General features: G+C 40.7%; 2 protein-coding genes across 8 annotated transcripts in view; both read right to left on the bottom strand.

Moving 5' to 3' along the window:
- evla (Enah/Vasp-like a) overlaps window positions 1–10083 on the bottom strand; it is a 37332-nt gene extending 27249 nt beyond the window's left edge. For 2 of the 3 annotated variants that reach the window (XM_078276899.1, XM_078276897.1), the window contains exon 1: window positions 3282–3582. In XM_078276899.1, the coding sequence (XP_078133025.1) occupies window positions 3282–3304 (23 nt within the window). In that variant the 5' untranslated portion in view covers window positions 3305–3582. Of the gene's footprint in view, window positions 1–3281; window positions 3583–9691 lie in introns of those variants that run through there. The other variant, XM_078276898.1, reaches the window with a different exon arrangement.
- Window positions 10084–10756: 673 nt separating this feature from the next.
- eml1 (EMAP like 1) overlaps window positions 10757–25352 on the bottom strand; it is a 57084-nt gene continuing 42488 nt past the window's right edge. For 2 of the 5 annotated variants that reach the window (XM_078276745.1, XM_078276742.1), the window contains exons 6-23: window positions 23945–23971; window positions 20856–20985; window positions 19630–19779; window positions 18883–18952; window positions 17198–17308; window positions 17005–17100; window positions 16653–16787; window positions 16364–16463; window positions 16051–16202; window positions 15398–15523; window positions 14755–14886; window positions 14233–14300; window positions 14017–14105; window positions 13770–13867; window positions 13335–13422; window positions 13016–13111; window positions 12789–12919; window positions 10757–12661 (exon numbers count right to left, since the gene is read on the bottom strand). In XM_078276745.1, coding sequence (XP_078132871.1) covers window positions 12536–12661; window positions 12789–12919; window positions 13016–13111; window positions 13335–13422; window positions 13770–13867; window positions 14017–14105; window positions 14233–14300; window positions 14755–14886; window positions 15398–15523; window positions 16051–16202; window positions 16364–16463; window positions 16653–16787; window positions 17005–17100; window positions 17198–17308; window positions 18883–18952; window positions 19630–19779; window positions 20856–20985; window positions 23945–23971 — 1925 coding nt within the window. In that variant the 3' untranslated portion in view covers window positions 10757–12535. The remainder of the gene's footprint in view (window positions 12662–12788; window positions 12920–13015; window positions 13112–13334; window positions 13423–13769; window positions 13868–14016; window positions 14106–14232; window positions 14301–14754; window positions 14887–15397; window positions 15524–16050; window positions 16203–16363; window positions 16464–16652; window positions 16788–17004; window positions 17101–17197; window positions 17309–18882; window positions 18953–19629; window positions 19780–20855; window positions 20986–23944; window positions 23972–25352) is intronic. The other 3 variants (XM_078276744.1, XM_078276746.1, XM_078276743.1) reach the window with 2 other exon arrangements.

The raw sequence follows: 25352 nt of genomic DNA, 5'->3' as shown, positions 1-25352 counted from the left end.
AATGATCAAATATGAGCAACACACACACACACGCACACACACACACTTCGGATTGGTTAAATGAGGGTCACAGTGATCCTTTTTTTTAAAGGGGCTCACAGTAACGCCTGTGCCAAGCAGAATAATCGTTAGCTTGTCTGTAGCTCTGAGTGCCAAGCTGGACTGCAGGACATTTTTGTGTTGGACCGGGCAAATGTTAACAAGCTCGATCTGCGACAGACGAGTCTCTGTGCAGCTCTGAGAAGTGGACACTGCCTGCTCACTAGAGGTAATGCTTAACTGCTGCAGGGCAAGTGATCACACTGAACATTAAACATGTGATTCTCCATGTCCCAGGGTGGCGATTATTGCTTATTAGAGATGTGGTTAAGAGATTTTTTTTTTACTGTTTACAGATACAATTTAGACACTGGTTGGAAATATGACAATAACATAATGTATAGACGTGGGTGCTAAAAGCAAAATGAAATACAAACCAGAGGAAATGAAAATTCAAAAGATCTCAACTTTGTCCAGTCCAGGGAAATAAATCCCGATCCCAATAATAAAATGTTTTTTCTGATGGTCTTTATGTCAGCTGTTGAGATCCAAAAATAAACATAAACACAACTGCAAAAGCACTGCATATCAGAAATTTCTTTACAGAACACGTTGAGCTTTACAGTAACACATATGCTTTACAACAAAGAGTATATGTATTTCAAAATGTAGCCTATTTCCTTGTGTTCGAGACTGAACACATTTCCCCATATATGTTCTTAATATTGCCCTTCAATTGTGTAATGTCTGATTGAGTTGGTTCATAATGAATATCTGTCATACAAAAGCTCATTCCTAGTGTAATTACATCATCTCAATTCCTCAATATTGATAATGTGACAATACTGTTGTTGCGTTTCTAGTAGTCTATATCCAAGACGTTCCACTTCCGGGATAGCTCCGGTGTCGCCGGAAATTCCGCACAGATGTCACTCTTTTCAGCTGGATGTCCATTACCTTCCGCTTTCTTTGTGTTGGAATTTTAAACTCTGGTCGATTTGTGAGGACTATGTTTAACCTTTTCTCAGATCTCTGCCGGTAAATCCAGACAGTTAGCTAGACTATCTGTCCAATCTGAGTTTTCTGTTGCACGACTAAAACAACTTTTGAACGTACACGTTCCACCAGAACAAGTTCCTTCCCGAGGTTATTTTGCAGAGGCACTGTTGCTCCATCCAGCACTTAGCGCCGCCCATGACGATTGTGATTGGTTTAAAGAAATGCCAATAAACCACAGCATGTTTTTCTCCTACCCCGGAATGCTATGTGGACCAACCAGACCCTCCTCCGCAGTGCTGTGAAGGAAGGTCTGGCAAAGCGAGACTACGTTTCTAGCAGCTAACACTGACTACAAAGCTCTTAGACTTCAGAAGGTCTTATTGACAAGTGTGTCAGATCATAAAGAGTCAAAGAACCAAAAACCCTGCACACTTTCATCAGGTACATAAAGCCTCTTTTTCGGTTATTTCACCATTGCTTTCCTAAAATATTTAATCTCCAATAAAAGGGGTTGACACGGAAATCATTATTAAGCAAGTAGATGAATGTGTTCATTATAATCAGCCAGAACAGACAACGCTACAGTGCATCTAGTCACAATATTGGTTTCAGTTTGTGCAGTATCAATATATCAAATGAGACTTAAGGATTATTTGATGAAAGCTTGATTAGGAATCATTTTCCTAATTTAAGGAGATCATTTGGTGGTGATCAGCAGAAAAGCCTCCCAGAGTGAAATCAGCATGTTGACCCCCATAGCGACATCACTTATTCATTACATATCTCTGTACATGCCAATTGGCCCCCAGGCTAATTGTCATGGACACATACAGTACAATATGGATAGCAACCCCCACTTCTATGCACACCCCTCCCCCACCTCTCCTTCTCCTCTGCCTCACTCCACCTTCCTCAGCGCTCTCCAGTCCTGTCACTAATCCTGATCCTTAAAGGGAAACACTGCTTCCTTTTGGAGGAAAAGACTTTATAGGATACACAGAGCGTACGAAATGAGAGTAGGAAAAGTCCGCCCATATTTGATACAATGATGTGATTTCCCAGTCAGTGTAGAATCATATCATGCTGCAGACTTGTATTTTTCTTTGTATCCTGCATGAAGAAGAAGAATATGTAGGCCATGCATGGAGGACGAGAGAGGGGCAAGAACAAGAATATCTGACAGCTAAACGGGAAGCCATGACAATGGGATGGTTTAATTAAAGAGTTGAGCAGTTAGTTTCCAGAAACCTACTTTAAGGCCATGTTCTCTGATAAACATGTTTGCAATGATGCTGTAATATATTATCTAAGTTTTTTGTTACATTTTGCAATATTATAATCCGAATGCCAGTATGAGAAATACTTCATAAATAATGAACATACAGTGTGAGACAGAGGCAGAGAGGTTTCCCCTGTGATGTTGTACTGTACGTTACAGTAGATTACTAGAGTACAAGTGGTCAAGCGTAAACCTCTGATGTTATCTCCTCCGCCCCACTCGGCTTCACATCTGTATTTGAGCTTTAACAAATCACCACATCCCGCTGTAATCTTCCAAGGCCATATTATACAGAGACCCCTCTATCCTCGTGTCATCTGGCTTTTGATAGTCCCACTCATGCAGCCATTCAGAGATTAGCGCTCTCTATCCCTTTCTTCCTGTCTTTCTTTCTCACACATGCAATGAGTCAGAAGGGATCCGTCCTGTGAACGATAGAGAGCAGCTGAGCGGACACACTGACAGACGAGAAGAAGCAAGAAATTTCCCAGGAAAAGACTGAACCAATGAAAGATTGCTAAAGGGTAACCAATCAGGCGTCTCTGCTAACAGCTGGCTCCAGAGAAAACACAGACAGAGGGGTGGAAAGAAGGAGACAGACGAAAGAAAGTCTGCAAATCCTAGAGGAGATTTTCCTCTACCATTTTTCCTTGCTTTCTATCCAACTTAAGCCAGTTGCATTATTATAAGCTTTATAACAGCATGTAGAGCTGGGGCGATATGCAGAATGGTACAAAAAAAGAAATACAGGTTTTCTTGCAAACAATCCTACAAATGCTGTTTTAAGTAGCAAACGGATTCTGTGGTGTTAAAGATGAGCCAGGCTTAAAACAGAAGCAGAAGAAGCAACATCATTACAGCACCCTCCAAAGCCAATTTTCCTTTGACTGACACATTTCCATAAGGACAGAAAAACTAAAACAAGACAGAGAAAAGATGATGATGAGGAGTCACGTTGGCTTACCCAAAATCGTCCAGGGAATACATGTCGTTGAAGAAGACAGCCCAGTCCTCAAGCAAAGGATGAAAAGAGGTATAAAGAGGGAGATTATGGAGTAGAGGGGGAAGTGTGAGCCTGAGAGGAGAGAGCGGTACACATGCTGTCTGACGCTGAAGCAAACTCAACTTTCCCCTTCTTCACATCCTGTGAAAACGTTTCCAAAAAAAATCCACTATGCCAACAGAGCAGACATAAGACTGAGACACAGAGAGAGTGGGAGGGCAGGACTGAGCGAGAGAGATGAGGAGTGTCTGTTGCAACAGAGTAAGGGAATGTAAGAGAGAGAGAGAGAGAGAGAGAGAGAGAGAAACATGTGACTGGAGCAGACCAGTCACCTCTCTCCGCTCTGAGGATTGTGGAGTGCCTTCTTTCAACCTCCAAGGAATCATTTCCACTGGATGAAAATTACATGTTAGCCTATATAGGAAACAGGAGTGCTTTCACAACCCGCCTTTCTATGGTGTGTACAATTCAGCTTTAAATAGATTCTACAGTAACAGATTTTTTTAATGCATGCAAGATAAAACCCCTAATCACCAATTAACTACATGTGTGAAACACACATCAACACACCACTTTATTCATTCAGCTCAGCTTTCATAAAAGAACACAAGTTTCCAGGGCAAAATTAAACACACTGCAGGAGCAGATGTAATGATTAGTTTTATATTCAAGCAACAAAGGATTTCATTCATCTACAGTAGTGTAACATTTGCGGTTTCCTTGTGGCTTCATCAGAATTTGTCCTCAACCCGGTGGTCCATCTGGCTGAAGCAAACTTAGACTATTAAGCTTCTTTGCCACAGCGAGCCGAGGTGTGGGAAACAAAACAAAGAGCAATGTAGTCCACTAAAGGATTAGGGGGCTTTAGAAAATGGTAAGAAACATGCAACAGAACCTGGAAGGTCAGTCAAATACCAGATAATCTTCTTTTTACCCCAAAACAGGGCTTGTATGAAATAGGTTACAGGAACATGCATAAAAAATGAGTGGCTGGTAAAGCTGCAGATATTAATGTATGTATTTGGCAATGTATACGTCCAAGGCCAAATTGTTTAAATGTGTACGAGGGGAGTAAAACTAGTGAGCTGACTCACACTACAATGTTAAAATGTGGTTAAACTGCAGTATGCTGCCTCGCTGAGCTGTAAATGCTTTTCACGGTGTGGTGGGGTCATCTGAAACAGCCTGTTTGACCTCCATCAAGCCAATGGACACATAATGTAGATTTATCATCAAATCTCTAACATCACAAAGCCTGCGTATGATGTAAGATGTCTGGGATATGCTAGAAAATGACCAGATTACAGTATGATGCATGGGTATAATGGTTTGTGGTGTTTAGAGTATAGTATATGGTTTATGATAAGTGCAGAGCAGAAAATCACATGGAATCAAATTGTATTAAAAAGTGTCAAATTACCATTAAACATGGTCTCAGTGCACTTTAATTAAAAGGAACACAGAAATAACAGACAGCAACAAAACAATTGAACAGCATTAAAGCAGTAATAATAAACAATTCAAAACCAGCAACATAAGAGAATAAGTGAAAAGGGTTTGTTTGTGAAGGACGCAGAAAGGATGGTGTGTTATGGTTGGCTTTAGTATGAGTAGAGGTGGGTTTTCAATCTAGATTTAAAAATGTCAACTGAGGGAGCTTCTTTAACATGTAGTGGATGCTATTCCAAAGATAAGGGGCACGGTAGAAGAATGCTCTATAACCAACTGATTTTTTGTTTACTAGGGGAATGACCAGCAGACCAGCATCAAGGGAGCGGAGAGAGCGTGCCGGACCATATACACTGCCGGTATATATGGTGTAATAAGCTCAGATAAATAAGGTGGTGCAAGTACATGCAGGGCCTTATATGTTAAAACATTAAACATTAAAATCTGAGCTGCAGTGTTCTGAGCAAGTTGAAGGCCTTTAGTTGCACAATTTGGAAGACCAGCAAAAAGGACAACGCAGTAATCAAGTCGGGAAGACACAAATGCATGGAATACAATTGCAGCATCACGGAATGATAAGATGGGTCGAATTTTTGCAATGTTGCGGAGATGGAAAAATGCTGTCTTGGTAATAGCCAGGCGAGGCTCAAAAATTACACCAAGGTTTTTGATGCTCGAGCTTTCAGAGTGTCGACCAGTGAAATTATCTCTAATTGAGTCAATGTTGCTTGTAAAGAAGTTCATAAAGTCATCAGCCATCAAAGAAGAGCTGTTGGCAGGGGCACTCTGAGTGAGTTTAGCCACAGTGTCAAACAGAGACCATGAATTATTTTGTATTAGTGTTGATCAGATTAGATAGATATGTTGTCCTAGCACTGAGAGTGCTCTTTTATATGTCATTAAACTATCAGTCCATGTTTAGACTGCGCCACCTGTGCTCAAGTTCTCTGCAGTTCTGTTTGAGTGCACGAGTGTAATCGGTGAACAATGGCTGCGTTTTTGTCCGAGTGCGTTTCCTGGTTATAAGAGGTTCGACAGTTGTGTAAAGCAAGGCACTGTTCTGGTTGTCTGTGATATCAAGGGAAGCAAAAGTAGTATTGCAGGAACCAAGTACCACTCAGCCAGTGTAGACTTAATGTTGCTGTCAATACGGAGATAGGTGTATGTGTCAGGCTCTGAACACTTACCAGACAGACAGAGAGAGAGAGAGACACTGAAGAAGACACCAAAATGGTCAGAGACTGGAACCTCCATGATAGATAAGATGTCAGCATAAATGCCCATTGTAAAAATGAGGTCCAGTGTATTTCCATCAAATGGTAAACGTACTATTTATAGGGATGTAACGATTACTGGTGTAACAGTAATCCACAATAAAAATGTTGACGATAACAATTACCGTTTTCATTTAAAATATAATTATTATCACGGTGGATTACCACGGTGTGGAATCCGTGTGTTTAATCCTTCCCAGCTTCATCCGAGTCTCCTGAAGTTGCCGCGCAGGTGCACTGCGTAGCCTACAACGTGTGTTTCTTGAAGTTGGAATCATGGCGCAAGGAGGAGATGACAGCGCTCAGGACATTTATCAGCCCTCTAAGAGGACTAAGTCCGAAGCATGGGCTTTGATGTTTAAAGTTGCACTTTTGATAAGGTTTGATTATTTACTTTGCAGACAAACTAATGCTCAGAAATTCTAATGGAGATAATCTTGGAACAGTAGTTCCAAAACCTTTTGGCCTTTTAAAACAAAGCAACGTCTACTTGCGAGCTATCGTCACCACTTCCATGTCTGTAGGTTATAACCACGTAAACCAAAGAGGGATCTTTTTCGCCAGTTTTATCTGAATTATTCAGTAGGCTAATTCACATTGGAAAAAGGCTAAAATATAGGCATTTTTGATTAATAGAAATATTATATTGTGTAGGATTTTTCTGCTTTCCTACACTTAATCTTCTTGCAACTAGGGGTAGACCTCTCCAGAGGCCCCACGATACGATATTATCACGATACTTGTGTCACGATACGGTATTATTGCGATTTTAAACATGTTTCGATAGTCTGTGATATATTGCAATTTATCTTTTTTTTAGCTTCAAATTATGTCCCATCTGTTGTATCTAAAAAAAATCCTCTGTTCTCACTTCAATTTTCCATCTAGTCAACTGAAACAGCAATTGATTTTATTATTCTAGTACCAAAAAGTTAAATTCTCATGTGCAATTTATATAATAAAAAGATCAATACTTGGGGCAACCTCTAGCTCACCCAGTAGGCTGAGGCCTTTGCAGCGGCCCGGGTTTGAATCCGACCTGCGGCCCTTTGCTGCGTGTCATCCCCCATCTCTCTCCCACCTTTCCTGTCTATCCACTGTCACTCTGAAATAAAGGGAAAAAAGCCCCAAAAAAGATCAAGATCAATACTTGGCATATGTGTATCGATATAGTAGTGCCACGGAAAATATTGCGATACTATTCTGTATCGATTTTTTCCCCCACCCCTACTTGCAACCCTTCAGATTTATTTTGGAAGCCCTTGGGAAACACTGATCTAGAAAAACATTACGTGCATATACACTCTGGTACAGAACCATATACTTCACTGATCAGTTACTGCTGACACCTAGAGCAGGTGAACAAAACAGCTTCAACACTTCTTAACAAAACCTGAGAAATGTAACCTGTATGGCACACCTTTGCTAAGCACTATTGAACCTCAAAACACCAACTAGCATAGAACGTCTGGTGAGTTTAGTAATCTTGTTTACATATTGTTTAAACATTAAGTGTCTGATTTAAATTTTGCCAGCTTTAGACTATTTTATTCAGGAAAATGTTTTCTTCTGAAAATTCAGGTAGGCTATCATATCCCAGTGTAGTTCTGATTTAGTTATTTCGGAGTTAAAAGTCATTTTCCTTTCCCCTGCCTCTGCTGTCCCTGAAAGGCTGCACCAATGAAACCCTGGAGAATGTGAGTGTTGTGGCTGTACGTGGTGACGCTGGCTCACGTGGAGCTCTCTGATCAGCTCGGAGGGCAGCAGCTGCCTGCAGTAAGATGCATAACTCAGCATTTTAACTTCCACTGGCTGCACTCGCTCATTCTACCTTTCCTAACGATGAGTCACCACAACAAGCAACTTCAGAAAACATCCTGCATTAATAGTACAGGACAGATGCTTTTTGCCCTCTTCCACTGTTTCTCACACAACCCACTGTGCCTCTCTTTCTCTCAAATGCACGCACACGCACGCATGCACACACACACACACACACACACACACACACACACACACACACACACACACACACACACCAAACCAAATGACGGCAGTCAGTCTGACAAGGAGAACAGCAAGGAAGCATTGCAGAATGAAACCACTACTGTTACCGGACTAAAAATAACACACACACACACACACACACACACACACACACACACACACACCTTGTGAGCACATGCATTGACATGGTCATGCACATACATAACTCTTAATAAATGCAGCAATGGAAGCAGTGACGCTGAACAAATTATCTCATTGAATTACATCTTCTTCCTGTTTACTCTGCAAAAAGAAGAGCCAGGTCACCTTGTTGTTGCTTTGTGGAGATTTAAGACTTCCCTTTTGGGCTTGAGTCAAAGAGCAGATTTGCCATTGGCAACAACAAACACACAGGATGGGACTCAATCTTACAGAAAAGAGGAAACGCCATGTTCATCCAACTGGACTGGAAGACTTGAATCTTACATGTTTACAGTCTGAGAGCAAAACAGTTCAGCTACTGGCTGTGAGTTGTGTGAGGTTATAGGGAGGGGTGAATTATTTGGATGAGGAGTACTTCACACACAAGATATCCAGATGTAAGAACACCTATTGCTTTTCTCTTTTTTTTCTCTTATTCCTTTTCTCTCTCTTTCTGTCTCCTTGTTCTGTCTGAAGGGAGTAACACCACAACTACACACCCAGACCCAGAGTCACATACACACACATGCAGACAAACAAACACTGGTAGCTACAGTAAAAGCAGAGAGAGTGCACTGTATCTGAGGAGAGCTGTCGGAGTAAATCTGAAGCCATAAAACAGAATAGCGCAGGCTGCAGCTACGGTGACACAGAGGAGTCAAACTAAAGGCAGCAGGAGGAAATATAAAAGGACTGCTTCATAAATAGAACAAAATACAGAGAGACTCTGCTGCTGGAGGTGAAGATTTGGCCCTCCGTGCATTCTGCATACCAACATAAGCAGGGAAAGGCTCAAAATACCATCCACGGGCTTGGATATACAATGAGGATTTAAACATTTTCCATAGGCTGGATATGTGCATGTGTGCATTCGTCATGGAGTAGGCTTTTGAAGGTGTGTGTGAGGAGGGGGGTGGAGAGTCTGATAACCTGCCTGGCAACCACCAGAATAAACACCCTCCTCCTCCTGCGATGGAGCCACTTACACTGGCCGGTGCATCAGCCATATTCAACGTTTTATTTCAGCAGGTGCAGAGTAATGCTAATGTGGAGAAATACACGATGCTGTCGTTTCCATGACAACATTAGCCTGGCCTAAATCCTGTATTGAACACACTGGGTGGGTCCGGTGGTGACAATAGCGTGCTAATATTGGGGGAAACAGCACAACTGATAGCCTACATTAATCACCTTGTATATTAGGTGTACAGCGAATGGTAAAGGACGCCTATATGGACTGAGGCCCGGTGGGTGGGACCCTGCATGCTTACAATACTGCCTCTACAAGGAGAGAAATGACGCCACAAGACGTCTAAGATGCTGCGGTTCTTCGCTACATTATTAGCTATGATATATTCCTATAAAATAGGCTACATATAAATGCAGTTGTATGCTAGAGGATGAGTGTCTTTGCGCATCTGTCATGACGCGTTAAACAGAGCGCATGGTGCCGCCGCTTACCTCATTCTCTCGTCTTTTATTCAACCGGGATGATGGAACCGACGAGGCTGATGAATAGAACCAACAGTCCGCTTGTTTTTCTGTATAAACAGTCTGGGAGGCTTGAATCAGCCCACCAGCTTCCACCTTGTGTCCCTTATGCGTGTGTGTAAAGATAATACAGGCTGATGATGAGTCGTGTTGCAGAAACGCTAAGCGAGGATACGAGCGTTTTCTCCTATCCGCTTTGTGCTCCGTTGTCTCTGCTCTCCACACGCGCCGCTGCGTATCCTTAAATCCATGTTCAGCCGGGGCTCGTGCTCGGTAGAAGACGGTGAACGGTGGTCGTCAGCCGCCTCCCTCATGCCATATTCTATTCCCATTCGGAGTGTTTTGGTAAGATGGAGAGATTTGAGAGAAAATGCTAAAGCGGCGTGCGAAGGGAGAGGGGGGAGCAGAGCGGCTCAATGCTGCCCACCTGCGGCGAAGACGCACACGTGGAGCCCACTGACACCCCCCACCCCACCTCATCTTTTTACCATTACCACAAAGATTACCATTATGAGTAAGTATTCCTATACCTTTCAAATTCGATACTGCTTTTGTTTAATTTTACTATTTCACAATTTTATTCTTTTATTCCTGTATTTAATCTGTTTTTGACTAACTGTTTTAATTTTGTATGAAATGCTTTTAATGTTGTATTAACTATTTTTTAATTTTGTATTAATTTGTATTGATTTTTAACTGTGTTTACTCGTTTTATTGTTTTATGTAAAGCACGAAATGTGCTATATAAATAAATTTGCCTTGCCTTGCCTATACAGTATAATGATATGGTGGTATTCTGCTGTAGTAAGATGCCCATACACTTTATTTGTATTACTACAATATGTTTTCTTTCTATATAAATAAATATAAACCTTGCAAGAGTATAAACGTGTATTTTTTATGATTATATTATAATATATTTACACATATTTTAGGGATTTTGATCAGACTTCCTCTTGAACTAAAGATTATGTAAAATAAAGAAACCAAAAAAATAAAAAATCAGGGATGAAGTGGAAAGTATAAGACACAGTCTCATAGGAATTTCATATTGCATTTACTTCTAGACAAATGCTAAATGTTCAATGGTATTCTGCAGCCCCAAGTGTTTAGTGGTTAGACAAATCATGTTACATTCACACTGTAGAGTGGTGACTTTACATCACTGCTGTTAGATTTAAGTGGTTTTCCTGAAAAGATAACTCCAACAATCAGCCAACCGTCAGACTTTTAAAACAACACCAATATGCCTCCTATATCAGTGGCAGTTATGGTCATACTAAAATCTGCTGAATCCCTATCAAACCATTCTTGTTTATTCATGCATGTGTGTAATATTGGCTTGCTGCTAACCGTAAAATGAAGAGAGTGAAGTTTGAAAGCAGACATTGGTTCATGAAAAGCTCTGGTCAGTACTAAATGGAGATTTGCTTGTTCTGTCGTGCAGGTAAATATACCTACTATATGTTGATCAGACTGAAGCAGTGCATTACAGAAAAACACCTCAAAAAGGTTCAGTTCAGTTAAATATCTTGCCAGTGACTGATGATGCACGACTGAGGAGCAGACTAGCACAGACAGTAAACAGTTACAGTGTAATGGTCTCATCTTTCCCCTTCCTAAACTGATCCCGGTGCAGTAAATGCAGATAGATACAGATTTAAAAAGAAAAAAAAAAGAAAAAATACATGCTTGCTTCTCATTTTCCTTGCACCTCAAGGCAAAGACAACAACCCATACCAAAAATCTGAAACACTTTCAAATACTGTATATTCACCCACATTTTGTTCACATCTGTTTCAAGCCTCTCAGTATCTTTACACATATGGGACTAAATGGGGATTTAATGCAGGGAAAAACTCAAAGAAACTGAAATTGTCACTGAAGGATTTGACTCTTGATCAATAAATAATAGGAAAGGTGCCTTTTTTTAAGACCTGGAAGCATAAAAACATACAAACATGATCAGATAATGTTGTAGAAAAGGGTTCAAATCCTAACTCTGAATCTAAATGTTGTAATTTGTAGGTTCAAATGGTGGGTAACATCACATCTGACTAGATCTTGTATTTATTCATCATGTCTTCCAAATTCAGCATTTGTCTCGAGTGTACAGGTAGTTTTCATACACAATTAGTCAATGCAAATAAATCAATAATGGTTGGACAACAGTTGAATCTTAGTTGATAAGTCTCTATGTTTAAGTGAGTCGTGTTTCACTAGTGCTTTCCTGAGTTGTTAAATACAAAATAGAAAATCACCATGTTCTTTCATTCCATACACGGCTGTTGTTCTAATGCTCTTGGATCTCCAGCGCGATGATATTCAGCCTGAATCTGACACCTGATCAGTCCATTATCTGTGGAAGGAGTGTGCACAATACAAGAACAGTGAAAGCAAAACTACAGATGCAGTCAGAAAGTCAGAGCCTTTGGTTCTAAACAGATTTGATCCGTTTGATTTGTTTTGTCTCATATCATTGGTGACTTGGCTACAGTACATGGGAGAGATATATATGTATTTTTTTTACATGTAGTGTGACTAAAGAAAAGGTGAAATATTCAAGATTTTTGTATTTCAAGCAACCGCACACCAACAGTTCATCTCATTTGGGATCTGAGAGCAGATCAGGAAGGAAACCTCGGGTTCCTCTTCTGTCAATTCACTTCACTTCAGGCAGATCCACCTTTTTTTTAGTGTCTGAGTTAATTTAAGTTTGATTTGGTTCAGTTTAGTGCAGTTCAGTTTGCCTCAGCTGGGCTTCAGGCCCCAGCAGAAGTAAGAAACCAACAGTATCTGTTTCTGTCTGCTCCCTCAGACTATCCTCCACTGCATCACGCTCATGTCCTTCCCTCCAGTTGACACCAGGTAGCCGTCATCATACAGGAAGGTCACATTGGTCACGTGACTGCTGTGGCCGCCGTAAACATGGCTGGGAGCCTGAATAGAAAAACACATATCGAATTTTGCCTTTCCATAAACTATGAATCAAAGTTTGACAGGAGCTTGATCTCCTTCTTGACATTACTGAGATGAATATGTTGAATGACAGTACACAGTAGCTTACCCTGAACTGTGAACAGGGGTATGAGAATAGGTGGACCTTCCCAAAGTCGTCTCCGGTAACCAGGAGGCTCTTATCACTGGACCTGCAGACAGCGTTGATGTCGGTGCCATCTGAGCCGTCGGGCCACAAACCTGAGGAGCAGAGAAGAGCAGTAGAGACGTCTATTGAATGGATATTAAAACAAAAACACAAAACCAAAGAGGGAGAGGGAATGAGCCTTCACTTACCAAAGACCTGGAAGCCCAGAGTGCAGGTGTGGGTGGCCCACTCGATATCTCTGGTGGTCTCCACACTGACCACCTGCTTACACACTGATGGGATCCCTGGGAAAACACACACAAACCAAATACACAACATGTTTTAGCCTAAAATAGTATCATGGGTACGTTCCTTTAACAAAAATAGCTTCTTATTTGGTTGTGATTATGTACTGTTATAGAAAAAGTTTTCATGGGCTCACATCAACTCAATTTCTAACTGAACAGAAATTGCATTAAACAAACAAAACCACAAAGGATGTGAGAGGATGACGGTGATCATACTTACAATACAGTATCTCATAGTCCCCTGAATTTGATACCAGGTACTGGGAGTCCACTGACCAGTCCAGATGGGTGATGAAACTTGAATGACCCTGAGATGTGATACAAAAGGACCAATTTAGCTCATTTACCATTTACCTTTACAGTGTTCCTGGAGTTATGGCAATATAATTTTTCAAGCACCAGAAATAATCCTAAAAATGTGGATGGGATTTGATATAGCAACCCTTAGTCATTATGTTATCGTAGCACTGTATGACTCAGCTCATTGTCATTTATCATTTTACAGCTTCTGTATCAACACACACTGAGGACAGAGTGTACAGAGTGGAGGCGCAAATATAGAGCGGAGGAGGGAACTAAATATAAAGATGATGCCAGGAGGAACTAAAAATAACAGAGCCGCAGATGATGGTGGACTGTAAATACAGGTGCTCACCGAGCACTTCCCCACTCGGCTGTACTTCCTCCCATTTTCTGCCACAGCATAGATATAGATGTAGTTGTCGTGGGAACCAATGGCCAGGAAGTTACCATCTAAATAAATGAAAAGAAGACAGGAAGATTAATGTTCATAAAATAAATTTAAATATGTTTGAGGTCCAAATAAAACAAAAAGAAACGGACGGTTAAAACAACACTCTGCATGTACAGGGGAAACATGTCGTCAGCAGTTATCAGCATACCTGGCCCGTAACACATAACAGACAGCTGTTCATTCCCATCTGTGTGCATTGTGACAAGATCCTTAGAGTCCGTGTCCAGTACGAGCCACCTGTAGGATCAATGACAGCTCAACAATCTGCTTTTTAAAATCTGCTCTACAAAATTGTTTTTCTTGTCACTTTTTTCATGTAAACACTATATTTCTTATAGTGTTTTTTGGTGATGGGATCCCCTACCTGCCAGTCTGGGTTCCTATGGCAACCACAGCTCCAGATGGGTGGAAGCCTGCTGATTGGGCAGCATCCTGTCAGAAACAGGAAGAAGAGTAGTTAATCAATTTATTAAAAAAGAATATTTTGCTTACTGTTTTTTCTTCACTTGGATGTTTGATCTTCACTGTGCAGAGTGATGTACGTGCAGAGTTTAACACTAAAAGGCTGTTTTCACATTTCACGCTGAACGGGGAAAGTTTCCCTGTGCTCACTTTAAATCTCTTTAGCAGGTGAACAGTATGTAAGAGCAGGATTTTATGACATCACAACTAGTTTGGAGGCCAATCGTGGAGTAATAGATTTGATATCATATTACTCTGATTGTTTCCATGTTCGTTTGTACATTTTAGCTGCAAAATATGGAGTTCTTGTTGTTTCTCATTCTTAAAGACATCAGAACTGATAAAATAGTTTCTGATTCATCATCTGTTGAGGGCTGTGTAATTCCCATGACTGGCCCCAGGGGGCAGTGTTGGCTAAACTTACTTCCATACTCTTGGTCCAGATGAGCTGATGGGAACTTGAGTCCCACAGGCAGACCTGCCTGTCATAGCCACAGGTGAGGAACTGAGGCTTCCAGGGGTGGACAGCCAGACCCCACAACTCGTCAGTGTGACCCTGTAGAGGAGAGGAGAGTTTTTCTTCTTTCACCTCTATTTATTCTTCATGTGCTACAACATACAATTGAAACCTTCACTTTGTCCAGTAGTTGAACAACATCATCATAGTAGAGCTGCAATGATTAATGATACATTAATTAATCGATGATAAGAAAAATTAATCTGCAACTACTTTGGTATTCGATTCATCGTTTTACACAAAAATGCTAAATGTTCTCTGGTTCCAGAGGTGGTGCTGCTTTTCTCTGTGTTATTTTTTTGTAAAGTGAATATTTTTTGGTTGTGAAATACTGTATTGGTAAGACAAAACAAGACATTGCAAAATGTCATATGGGACTCAGGAAAACTGTGATGGAACTTTTTCACAATTTTATGACATTTGATAGACCAATTGAAGAAATATAGTCGAGAAAATAACTGGCAGATTAATTGATAATAAAAATAGTTGTTAGTTGCAACCTGCATCTTAGTACAAATGTAGAAATAGTATACTAGACGGTTGCATCTACCTGCGTAATAGGCATGAATTCTCCATCCAAACTGCCTTGCAAAACAAAGTGCTTGGTGGTACCGATGAGCACAGTCTCCCCTCTGCCCTCTGCTATGGTCCGGATGGGACCAAACAACTCAGGCACCTGTGGAGAAAATACAACAATCATTTAAACCACCGAACAGGTGGAATCCAGCATTACCAGAATAAACATCAACTAATCTTTTACAGCATAATGTGGTCTCTGCAGAGCAAATAAGACATGAGTGATCCATAATTCCCATCACTATAAATATCCATGATTCTCACTGAGAGCACAAACCCATCTCATCCTCTGTAATATTTATGATATGGTGCAGCATTCAGAATGCAAAGTTTTCCGCCTCAGGCAGGATTGAAATTTCTGGCTAATATAAGCAACCTACTTCAAAAGAAAGATCTGGATATGCAGCATAACATTTTATTAAAACATATTAACAGAAAGTGGTAATAGCAGATCAGATCATTAGAATGCTGTAGAGCTCTACAGCTGAGCATTAAAAACCCATGCATTACTGTATTAAATCAATCTTAAAAGTATGACATGCATTTTACCCTTATAAACTTCCATTTATTTTTTATTTTTCACGAGCGTCCTTGGAATATTTATATTCTGTTGAACTTTTTCCTTACCTCCACTGTTTGTATCTGCTGGTAACTGCTGTCCCAGGAGATGAGCCTGCGGTCTTTCCCTCCAGACACCAGCGTGCCGTTCCTCAGCATGCACAGAGCAAAGATGCTGCCCTCGTGAGCTCCTTGGATGACGTGGCTGATACGATTAGTGCCTGCATGACAGAGATGGGATGAGATGGATGAGAAAGTTCAGTTGGAGACAGCCAGACATAAAGGTTGAGTACTTGGGGCAGATTTAGAGACAGATATATCAGAGATCTCATTGGGCCACTCTGTATTAATAAAGGTTGAACTAATCAATGAATTAACATGCCTTTTCCCCACACCAGGATGTTCCCACTTGAATCTCCTGTGATGGCGTCTCCATTTTCTGCAAAGGTCACACACAACACAAACTTGGGCTTCTCTTGTTTCTGCAAGAAACAAACACAAGAACACACATATTGTTTATTTTTTTGCTAGACTACCATTGATTATCCCTGTATAGCTATAAACAGGATCATATCATAACACAGGCTGTCATAAATGCATTTGTGGCTCTATATCAAACTTTATTGCTTTATGGTGTTGACTAACATGTGGGAAACATGTGGGTGTCTCACCTCAAACAGTCCTTGCTTCTTGACCAGTACACCTTTCTCCAGGTTCCAGAAATAGAGATGGGACTTGCCGCAGGTCACTACGATATTGCTGTCTGTCGGGTGGAAGTCTGCAGCAAACACTGACTCGTTGGAGCACTGAACAGAAACACATAAAACAAGAATGAGTTGTTGAAACTACATGCACACCTGTTTAATAGAAAATGTATTTGAGCAGTATGTCAGGTGTATGTCTTAATTAAAACACACAAACAAAGAAACACACACACACACACACACACACACACACACACACACACACACACACACACACACACACACACAAACACATATATACACACACACCCCCACATACCTTGACCTCAGCCAGTCTGTCCTCTCTCTGCCAGTCCCAGACGGAGAGGACGTGGTCATTGGAGTCGTCTACGACACACAATGTATTTCCTCCATTCTAACACAAAGAAAAAGACCCAAAGCCATGCTTATTTACTGACAAAATAGAAACTAAGTACAGCCTGAAACTCCTTGTTAGGTGTCAGTTTCCTTACCGACTTGGAGAAGGCCAGGCAGACCAAAGCTCGGTCGAAGAAGCCTGTACCTAGAACATGGAGTGTGTTGAGGCTGACAGAGTCCCACACACGGACATGAGGAGCCAGCTGCTGCCAGGAACAAAAAAAAACACAAAAACATGGGCACAACACCAGGAGAGGTGTATCATCAGTATGATGCGATGTTAGGCTTACTGAAGGCCTCACTAATCAATTAATATATTAAAGCTGCAAGCAGCGTTAGACGGGGTCGGAACTCTCTGCTGAGTTCAATGATACCTCACACAAGGGACTACATCAAATGGGTCATAAGTTGTAAAAGGGGCGTGGTTACAGCATAAGGGGCGGTTCAAACCATCACCAATCAAAAAGAAACTCTTTGCAGAGTTCAATGATACCTCACACAAGACTCTATCTTAAACGGTTCAAAAGCCATAAGAGGGGGCGTGGCCTACGTACATGGGCGTGGTTAAAGTATAGTCTCAGTATCATATGTAGACCACGCATTATAAGTTTCATGTAAATCGGATGATGTTTGTCATATAAGGTGGATTTCCTGTTGCCAGCGGGGGGCACTATGACCAAAAGTAAATTTTGGCCTGTAGATGTCCTCAGGCCTGGACCCTTGTCAAACGTGAGAAATTTTGGGCAGATATGACTATGTACACTCAACAACTTCTTCGTTCATCGATAAATGCTCAAAATGGCCGCCATGCCATGCCCACACCGTTTGACGAAACGTTTTTCTTTTAATAACTTGTCATCTTTAAGGTGTTGAGATGGTACAGACCAAATTTGAAGTCCATCTCCAATCCAATCTCTAGGAGGAGTTTGTTAAAGTATAGCACCTTGACTTTTAGGCCTACTTCCTGTTGCCACTAGGGGGCGCTATGACTTTCAGGCACATCGGTCTGTAGATGTCATCAGGGTTGGACTCCCTGGACGAAAGTTTCGAGCCAATTGTCCAAGTTACACCCACTTCCTGTTTCGCTGGCGAAACGCTCAAAATGGCCGCACCGCCACGGCCATGCCCTATGACGAAGTTTTTCTTTTAATAACTTTTCATCTTTAACGTCTTAAGATGGCACACACCAAATTTGAAGTCGATCAGATGAAATCTCTGGGAGGAGTTTGTTAAAGCACGACGTGGAAATGGCCAAAATCGCACTAATTTCGAACATTTATTTCAAAATGGCGGACTTCCTGTTGGGTTTAGGGTATGGCTCCAAAGAGCTTTTTTGTACATCTTGACATGCTACATATGTGTACCAAGTTTCTCTAGTCTACGTTAAACGTACTGCAGGGGCTCAATTTTTGTAACTTTGTAGGGGGCGCTAGCGAACCATTTTTGTGCGCCTATTCCCGAAACCCTTAAAATACGTAAATTTCCACCAGACTTGATGCGACCGTCAATTTTGGTAGGTGTTTGAGTATGTTAAGCCCCTCAAAAAGGCAATTCATTTGCCGTAATAATAATTCCTTCAGTTTCAATAGGGCCTTCGCTGCTCAGGCCCTAATAAGTGAACACAGAGCGAATGTGTTTCAGCTTCCCAGTCTGTTTATTACTGTAAGCAGAAATGTCTGAAGCAACTTGATAAACTCATCTCGATAAAAATAAATCAAATCTCCTCACTCCCGTAATCTATCACTAAAGTGATAAAATATCAATAAGAGACCTCACTTACTTTTCCATCTGAAGAGGTACCTGCCACCTGACCGGTTGCTATGGTGATTTTATCGGGGTGAACAGCCAGACTGTTGAAGAGAAAGACGTGAAAACAGTTAAAAGCCTTTCAACATCAAAAGGAGCATTTGAATAAAGATGAGCAACGTGCTCGCAGAACATGAAAGGAGGTTTTTAAAGCTGTGAACACGATATTCACTGTACCTACTAAACGCCGTCTGCACTAATGTGAGGGGGAAACGAAACAGTTTAAGATATATTCATCCCCTATTGGCCACAGCGGTGTGGCAGCACTCATAGCATGTGTGAAGCTCTTCGTCTTCAAAGGAATAAGAATCTGTTTGCAATCCATCCTTTGATCTGTAATCCAAAATGTTCATTAATAATTTGAACGTTTATTAACCCCAGGGTGTACTAACATAATCATGGCTGTGTCTCTTTAAGGTTACCCTCATCACACTACACACTTTCTCACTTTCATGCTTGTGAACAAATGAAGACATTCCAACACACACACTTGTTGTGCCTGCTCCCTCATTACAGTTATTCTGCACTTAGTAGGCATCAAGGAAAGAAAACACTCTACAGCCTATGAGGATTGTATTATATCAACTCTAACAGGGAAAAGAGATTAAAGGTAGATGCCAGATGTGCTGTGGGGCAGCAGTAAATGACTGAAGCAGTCCCTCGGGTTAGTGTGTGTGTGTGTGTGTGTGTGTGTGTGTTTTATAATCCCCAAGTGTCTCACCATTTGATGTCATCCGTGTGTCCGGTGTAGTGTCTCTGCAGCTGCTCGTCCACGTTGAACAGGACGACCACTGAGGCGATGAAGTACACCGTTTCTCCAGTGGGCAACAAGTAAAGGTTGGAGCGACAGTCTCGACCGCGGTAACCATAACTGGACATTAAAAAAGGTCAAGGAATGAAACAGAAATTGTTTCCAAAGTAGAGCTGAAACAATTAATCGAATGTAAGAAAATGAAGTAGTTTTTCAAGCAAAATGCCAAAAATTCCCCAGTTACAGCTTTGCTGCTTTTTTGTTTTCTCTGATAGCAAACTGAATATCTTTTGGTTTTAGACTGTTGGACAAAAAAAAGAACTTTGAAGGCAGCGGCATGGGCTTTAGGAATTTTATTTTAAAGACCAAATAACGTATCCAGAAAATAATCAGCAAATTAATTGCTAATGAAAATAATCCTTTTGTTGCAGCCCTAATCCCAATAATTAAAAAAGTTAAGGATCTATTTGCTTACACTCTAACCAGCAGGTATAACGTTTAGAGACAGTGACGAATATTCACATTTATTTAATAACATGAAGGTAAGAAACCACAAAAAATACATTAAAATGCATTCAAACTACAACATTAAAACACACTGTGTGCATGTGTCTAATCTATCTGCAATCTAGTTCATACTGGATTCAACATATACAAAACATGCAGCCCACATATCTATTTCTGTGTGTGTGTGTGTGTGTGTGTGTGTGTGTGTGTGTGTGTGTGTGTGTGTGTGTGTCTGTGCTTTTTTCTTCAGATTTAATCTTTTCTTCATCTCCCTTACGGCTTTCTCCCCATTGGGTTTCTGCTAGACTGATCAACACAATACATTCTTTCATCAACACATGAAAGAAAGAGAGAAAGCACAAACTGAAACAAAATAAAAATAAAAGAGCACAAGAGGAGCTGCTGACTGGTTGTGCCTCAGCCTGCCAGCTGTATGCAGGTTATTACTGACTGCAGGCTGCAGAGCGATGAGCCCGAAAATGAATATCTGAGCAGAACTGGTCTGACAAGCAGAGCGAGAGGAGCTGAAAACATTTGTCAGCTTCCTCTCTCTAACTACATCACAGGCCAATCTGGATTTACTCTCCTCAGACGATCACTTTCCAAATCACAAGCAGGACTGTATTTGAAACTTCTTATTTCCTCAGAAAATTCCCTGTTCAAATAAAGTGAGAGATGAAAAAGGATACACCCAGTCCAGTTTAAGTTTGTTGCTGGGCAAGTCGGCTCTGGCCTCCAGGCAGTAGCTGTCCACCTGGTCTTTGGGCATGTACATGGTGATGGGACGACCCTTCAAGTACATTTTCACATAACCTTCCTCTGGAAAAAGCAACAGAAAGGATCAGTGAGATGATAAAAATACAGATGTGACTGCTGGAATTATGTGAATAGCACGTTTTATATTTTATGACAAGTATGCAAAAAGCACAGACATGACACTGAAGCATAATACAATGTGTTATTATGATGTGAATGACGATCGTGACAATGTTGATGAATGTAAGATTAGATGATGAATGGAGATATGTGATGTGATATGTTTTTTTGCTATGAAAAGGACAACAAATGACAGAATTTGCAAACAAACAAATCAGCTTTTTAACTGACTTTATTAGTCATTTCAAATACATTCTTATAACAACAAAGAGATTAAAATGAACTGCAAACACTTTCAAAACTCATAAATATTCAGCTCAGAGCAGAGGTTAACCAACATAAAATGCAGACACAAGCAGAGCAATGGAAATGTTAAGGGGGGAAAAAAGATTCAAGCTTAGAAAAGGGGAAAATGAAAAAGCTTGATCAATTTAAAATATGCTAACACTGAAAAACAGTTCCCACAGACAACATTATGGGGATCAAAACAAACAAAATTAACCATTAATGTCCACAAAAGCTTATTAGAAGAAAACACTTTAATGTAGTATAATGGACTTATGAGTGATGCTAATAAAACCTGCTATCTCTTTGCAACTTCTTTGGTATGAGAGGACATGTGGAACGCAAAGTGACAAGACACCACCATATGGTGTTTTTAAATGGTACAGATCTAATGCTCTGTGCGAGACCGTCTCGGGCAAATTGCAGCTTGATAACTGGAATTAACACATTAAATCTGTCTGGAGAAGTGAGTGTTGCCATTCTATATTTACAGACTTGATTAGCTAGTAACAAATCTGGAAGTACTGGCTGGGAGACTTGATGGGGCTGCGATAACTGGGTGTATCAAGGAGAGAGTACGATGACAAACTCCCTGACTTTCTCAACGGGAGGTTAAAATTCAGGGTCTTTCTGACTGGCGGCACCTTGGTGGCACCACCCTTTCTGGCCATGCCTGCCTTGCTGCTGTCTGAGGTTTGTTGGGGGCTGGTGGCTGGACGGGCCTCTACAGACGAAGCCAGGGGGCTTCCGCTGGTCCCCGTTCGTTTGGCAGAGCGGCTGAGGTATATCTGTACTGTGACTATAATGTAGACGGGAAAAAGAGCAGAGGAGCCAATGATGGAGAGGAGTGGTGGAGGTTGTCAGGTTGTCAGGGCCGGTTGATAATAAGTTAAGACAGATGTAATAGCTGTGTTTTTGTGTCACACTTACTAAAGCATCATAAAAACAATTGGCAAAACACAAACTATCAAAAGGAAAGTAGGGAAACTCACTCCCATCAGAAACCACAAGCACGTTGAGTGCTTTCATCAAACAGTGGGATCTTATCTTGAAGCAGTAGTTATTACGATGTTTGGGGTAATTGAATAAATTCGGTTAGAACCTGCCTCACTGGTTTAAATCAGTGGGGGTCAGGACCCAGACAAGGGGTCACAGGGTTAACCTGAGGGTTGTGAGATTATCAATGGGACAAGAGAGAAGAAAAGTGATATTTGGATACACAAATTTACTGTAGATTCTATCTAGCTAGTGTAGAGTCTCTTATTCAGCTAAAGATGCAAAAATGTGAAACTTGTCTACAGGCAGCATACAATTCAACATATATGGAGATAATAAATGACTACTTAATAAATACAGTATTTACTTGGGTTCGAATGGAGCTTTTCTTTCATGAAAATTCCTATTCCCCTTTAATCATCTAAAATTACATTGTTCTTTTCAGGAAACTTCTTAGAAAATTAAAAGTCCTAGTTTTACCTCTTCAGGCCTCTAATAGTTACTCAGATGAAACAAGCTGAGAGGTTTAGGGGGCAATCACCCTTTGATTAAACTGCTCACAACACATACTGTACGTAGATGTGATACTGTATGCATAGATGTACTGTATGCAACCTGTGACGAGAGGATGCAAGCAGACACAGATTTATTTTAAGGGGTCCCCAGCCAAAAAATAAAAACCACTGGTGTAGATGTTTTCAAGGGTAAAATGCTCAGATTATCTTTAAAAAATGAATTATTCTGTAACAAGAGTGGCTAAACAGCAATATATCTGCAAGGAAATGAGCTTTAACTCCAGTTTTATTCTTGGCAGCTTTGTGAATAATTTTCTGAAGGGGACTACACACAAACAGACAACACTTCAGGCTATGTGAGAAAACTACAAGCAGTAAAATCAAACAGACTTTATTAGGAACTACCTAAAAAGAGAGACTGAATGTGTTTGTAATGCAAATATTCATTTTGAGAGCAGGAAGATAAAAAGCGCAGCGGCAAATCTACTTGCTCCGAGCTGCAGTGAGAATAGAACAGAGGATTTAAGTGTTGGCAGAAAAACTCAAAGCAACTGCGAGGAAGCGAGTGTCAAAACTTTTTGTGTTGTTACTATGGTGACAGAGACTAAATGCCTATGAGAAAAAGTGAGGCTGTGAGCAAACACACACATTTGGTGAAGCAGCAGCTTCGTCTGAAGTTAAACAACAAGTGTGGGGACACACAAGTGCAAACACTGCAAACACACTCGGACACAGCTCTCAGTTGAGGTTAGGTAGGATATATGCGTGTGTGTGTGTGTTAATTAACTCTAAAAACAATAAAGGGAACATAACTTTCACACACACACACTTTGTCAACCCACTCCTGCCCCTGTCTGGACAGCTCTCTGATCATTGCACTGAAGGAAATCTCTAAAGTTTCGAATACCACCAGAATGTTTAGGAGGAAAAATCCAAACAGGATATGAATTCAAATTTCAAAATAACGGTCCTGATTTTATACTTTGCCTCTGCACTGCAGCTCAGAGCAGAGGTGATGCATGTACAGAGATCAAAACAAGTCATCTGCAGTGTCCAGAGAGCTGTGTAGGCCGGGGGCTTCAGGCGAGGGGAGGGGGGAAGCCTACCTTTGCAGTGGGTCACACGTCGCATCCCTTGTAAAAGGTCACAGAGAAAGACACAAGCACCAGGTGAGAGGCGACATGGCTTCCTCACTTCCTGGTCTGTCCTAATATGAGTGCACTTCCTGTTTCCTGGCATTAACAAACAGCAGCATCTGTCCTCAAGGCCCCTAATGCATCAGTGCTCCTTCCTTAATGGTTGGAATTAATCAGTGTTCATTTCTGCGTGATGGGACCCCACCCTCTGCTCCTATGTGGTGAGGATTTACATTTACTTGCCTTTTCCCCTTTGTTTAACAATCTACAAAGAAAAAGCTGATTTTGGAATTTTTTTTATCTGTTGTTCCTAACAATTTTTTTACAATGTGAAAGTAAAAACAAACAAATGTGCTTGCACTGGCTTCAGCACATTTTGTTGTATCAAATGAACCACTTTGCATGTAATCACTTCATGTATTGCAGGTAAGCATTCTATTGGCAGAATTTACTGTTGCAATTATCATTTGTATTGGTTAACTGTCAGCTAGTAGCAGTTTATGCCTGTGGCGCTGCCCTAAACGGGCTGCTTCGCAGGAAATTATTTGTCTATATTTAATTCAAATGTCCAATATTGATGCATGGTAGAAATAATTAATTAATGTGATGGTTACAGTTTGCAAATTTACAAATGTACAAAGAACATGTATTAGTCTGATTTATATGTGGATCATATTTGCTATAAAATACTACAGTAGTTTCCCCACTCCATCCAGTTTGTTGGATGGAGTGGGTCAGTATGCTGTACACTTTGTTTTGATGCTGCCTGAACTAGAGAGAACTGAAGCCAGGTGTGTAAACCAAATAAAAAACAGCAGTTCAATTTACACAAATTCAATAGCATGCTGGAAATGGAAATTGTGATTAATACTCATTTCATTTCATATTAAATCCCATTGTCTTGTTACCATGTGTTTCCGGTTTTCTGTTTAAAGAGTAAACTGTGTGCGAGATAATCCACTTGTCTTGTACATATACTGGAAACACTATACAGTACACTCAAAGTATAATAGGTGGCTCCTCCTGTTCTACTCTTCATTCTCTCTTTTGTATATCTCCTAGCTCACAAATATCATCAACTGCTGAAAAGACTTTAAAAAGCTGTCAGAAAATCATGAGCTAACGCCATCTTAGCAGCATCACAGGGTGCTGTGCTCAGATAAAGACAGCTATCACAACTTAAAGGGAAATGTAGTATTTTTATTATTATTATTACTATAGCCATAATGACTATGGGTGTTGCACTCGCCACCTCTGACGTAGAGATTCAGGGAAGGCGGACTCCAAAAAACAATGTGTATAAAACTTCCTAAAGTTTTCAAAAGAAAAATTCAGTTTCACATAAATACTCAAAAACATGTTAGGCTAGTTTGGTTAG

Source organism: Sander vitreus, chromosome 20 (assembly GCF_031162955.1).
Source record: "Sander vitreus isolate 19-12246 chromosome 20, sanVit1, whole genome shotgun sequence".
In the NCBI taxonomy this organism is placed as follows: Eukaryota; Metazoa; Chordata; class Actinopteri; order Perciformes; family Percidae; genus Sander; species Sander vitreus.
Note: the sequence above shows the minus strand (reverse complement) of the source record. Positions and strands in the feature narration are given on the sequence as shown.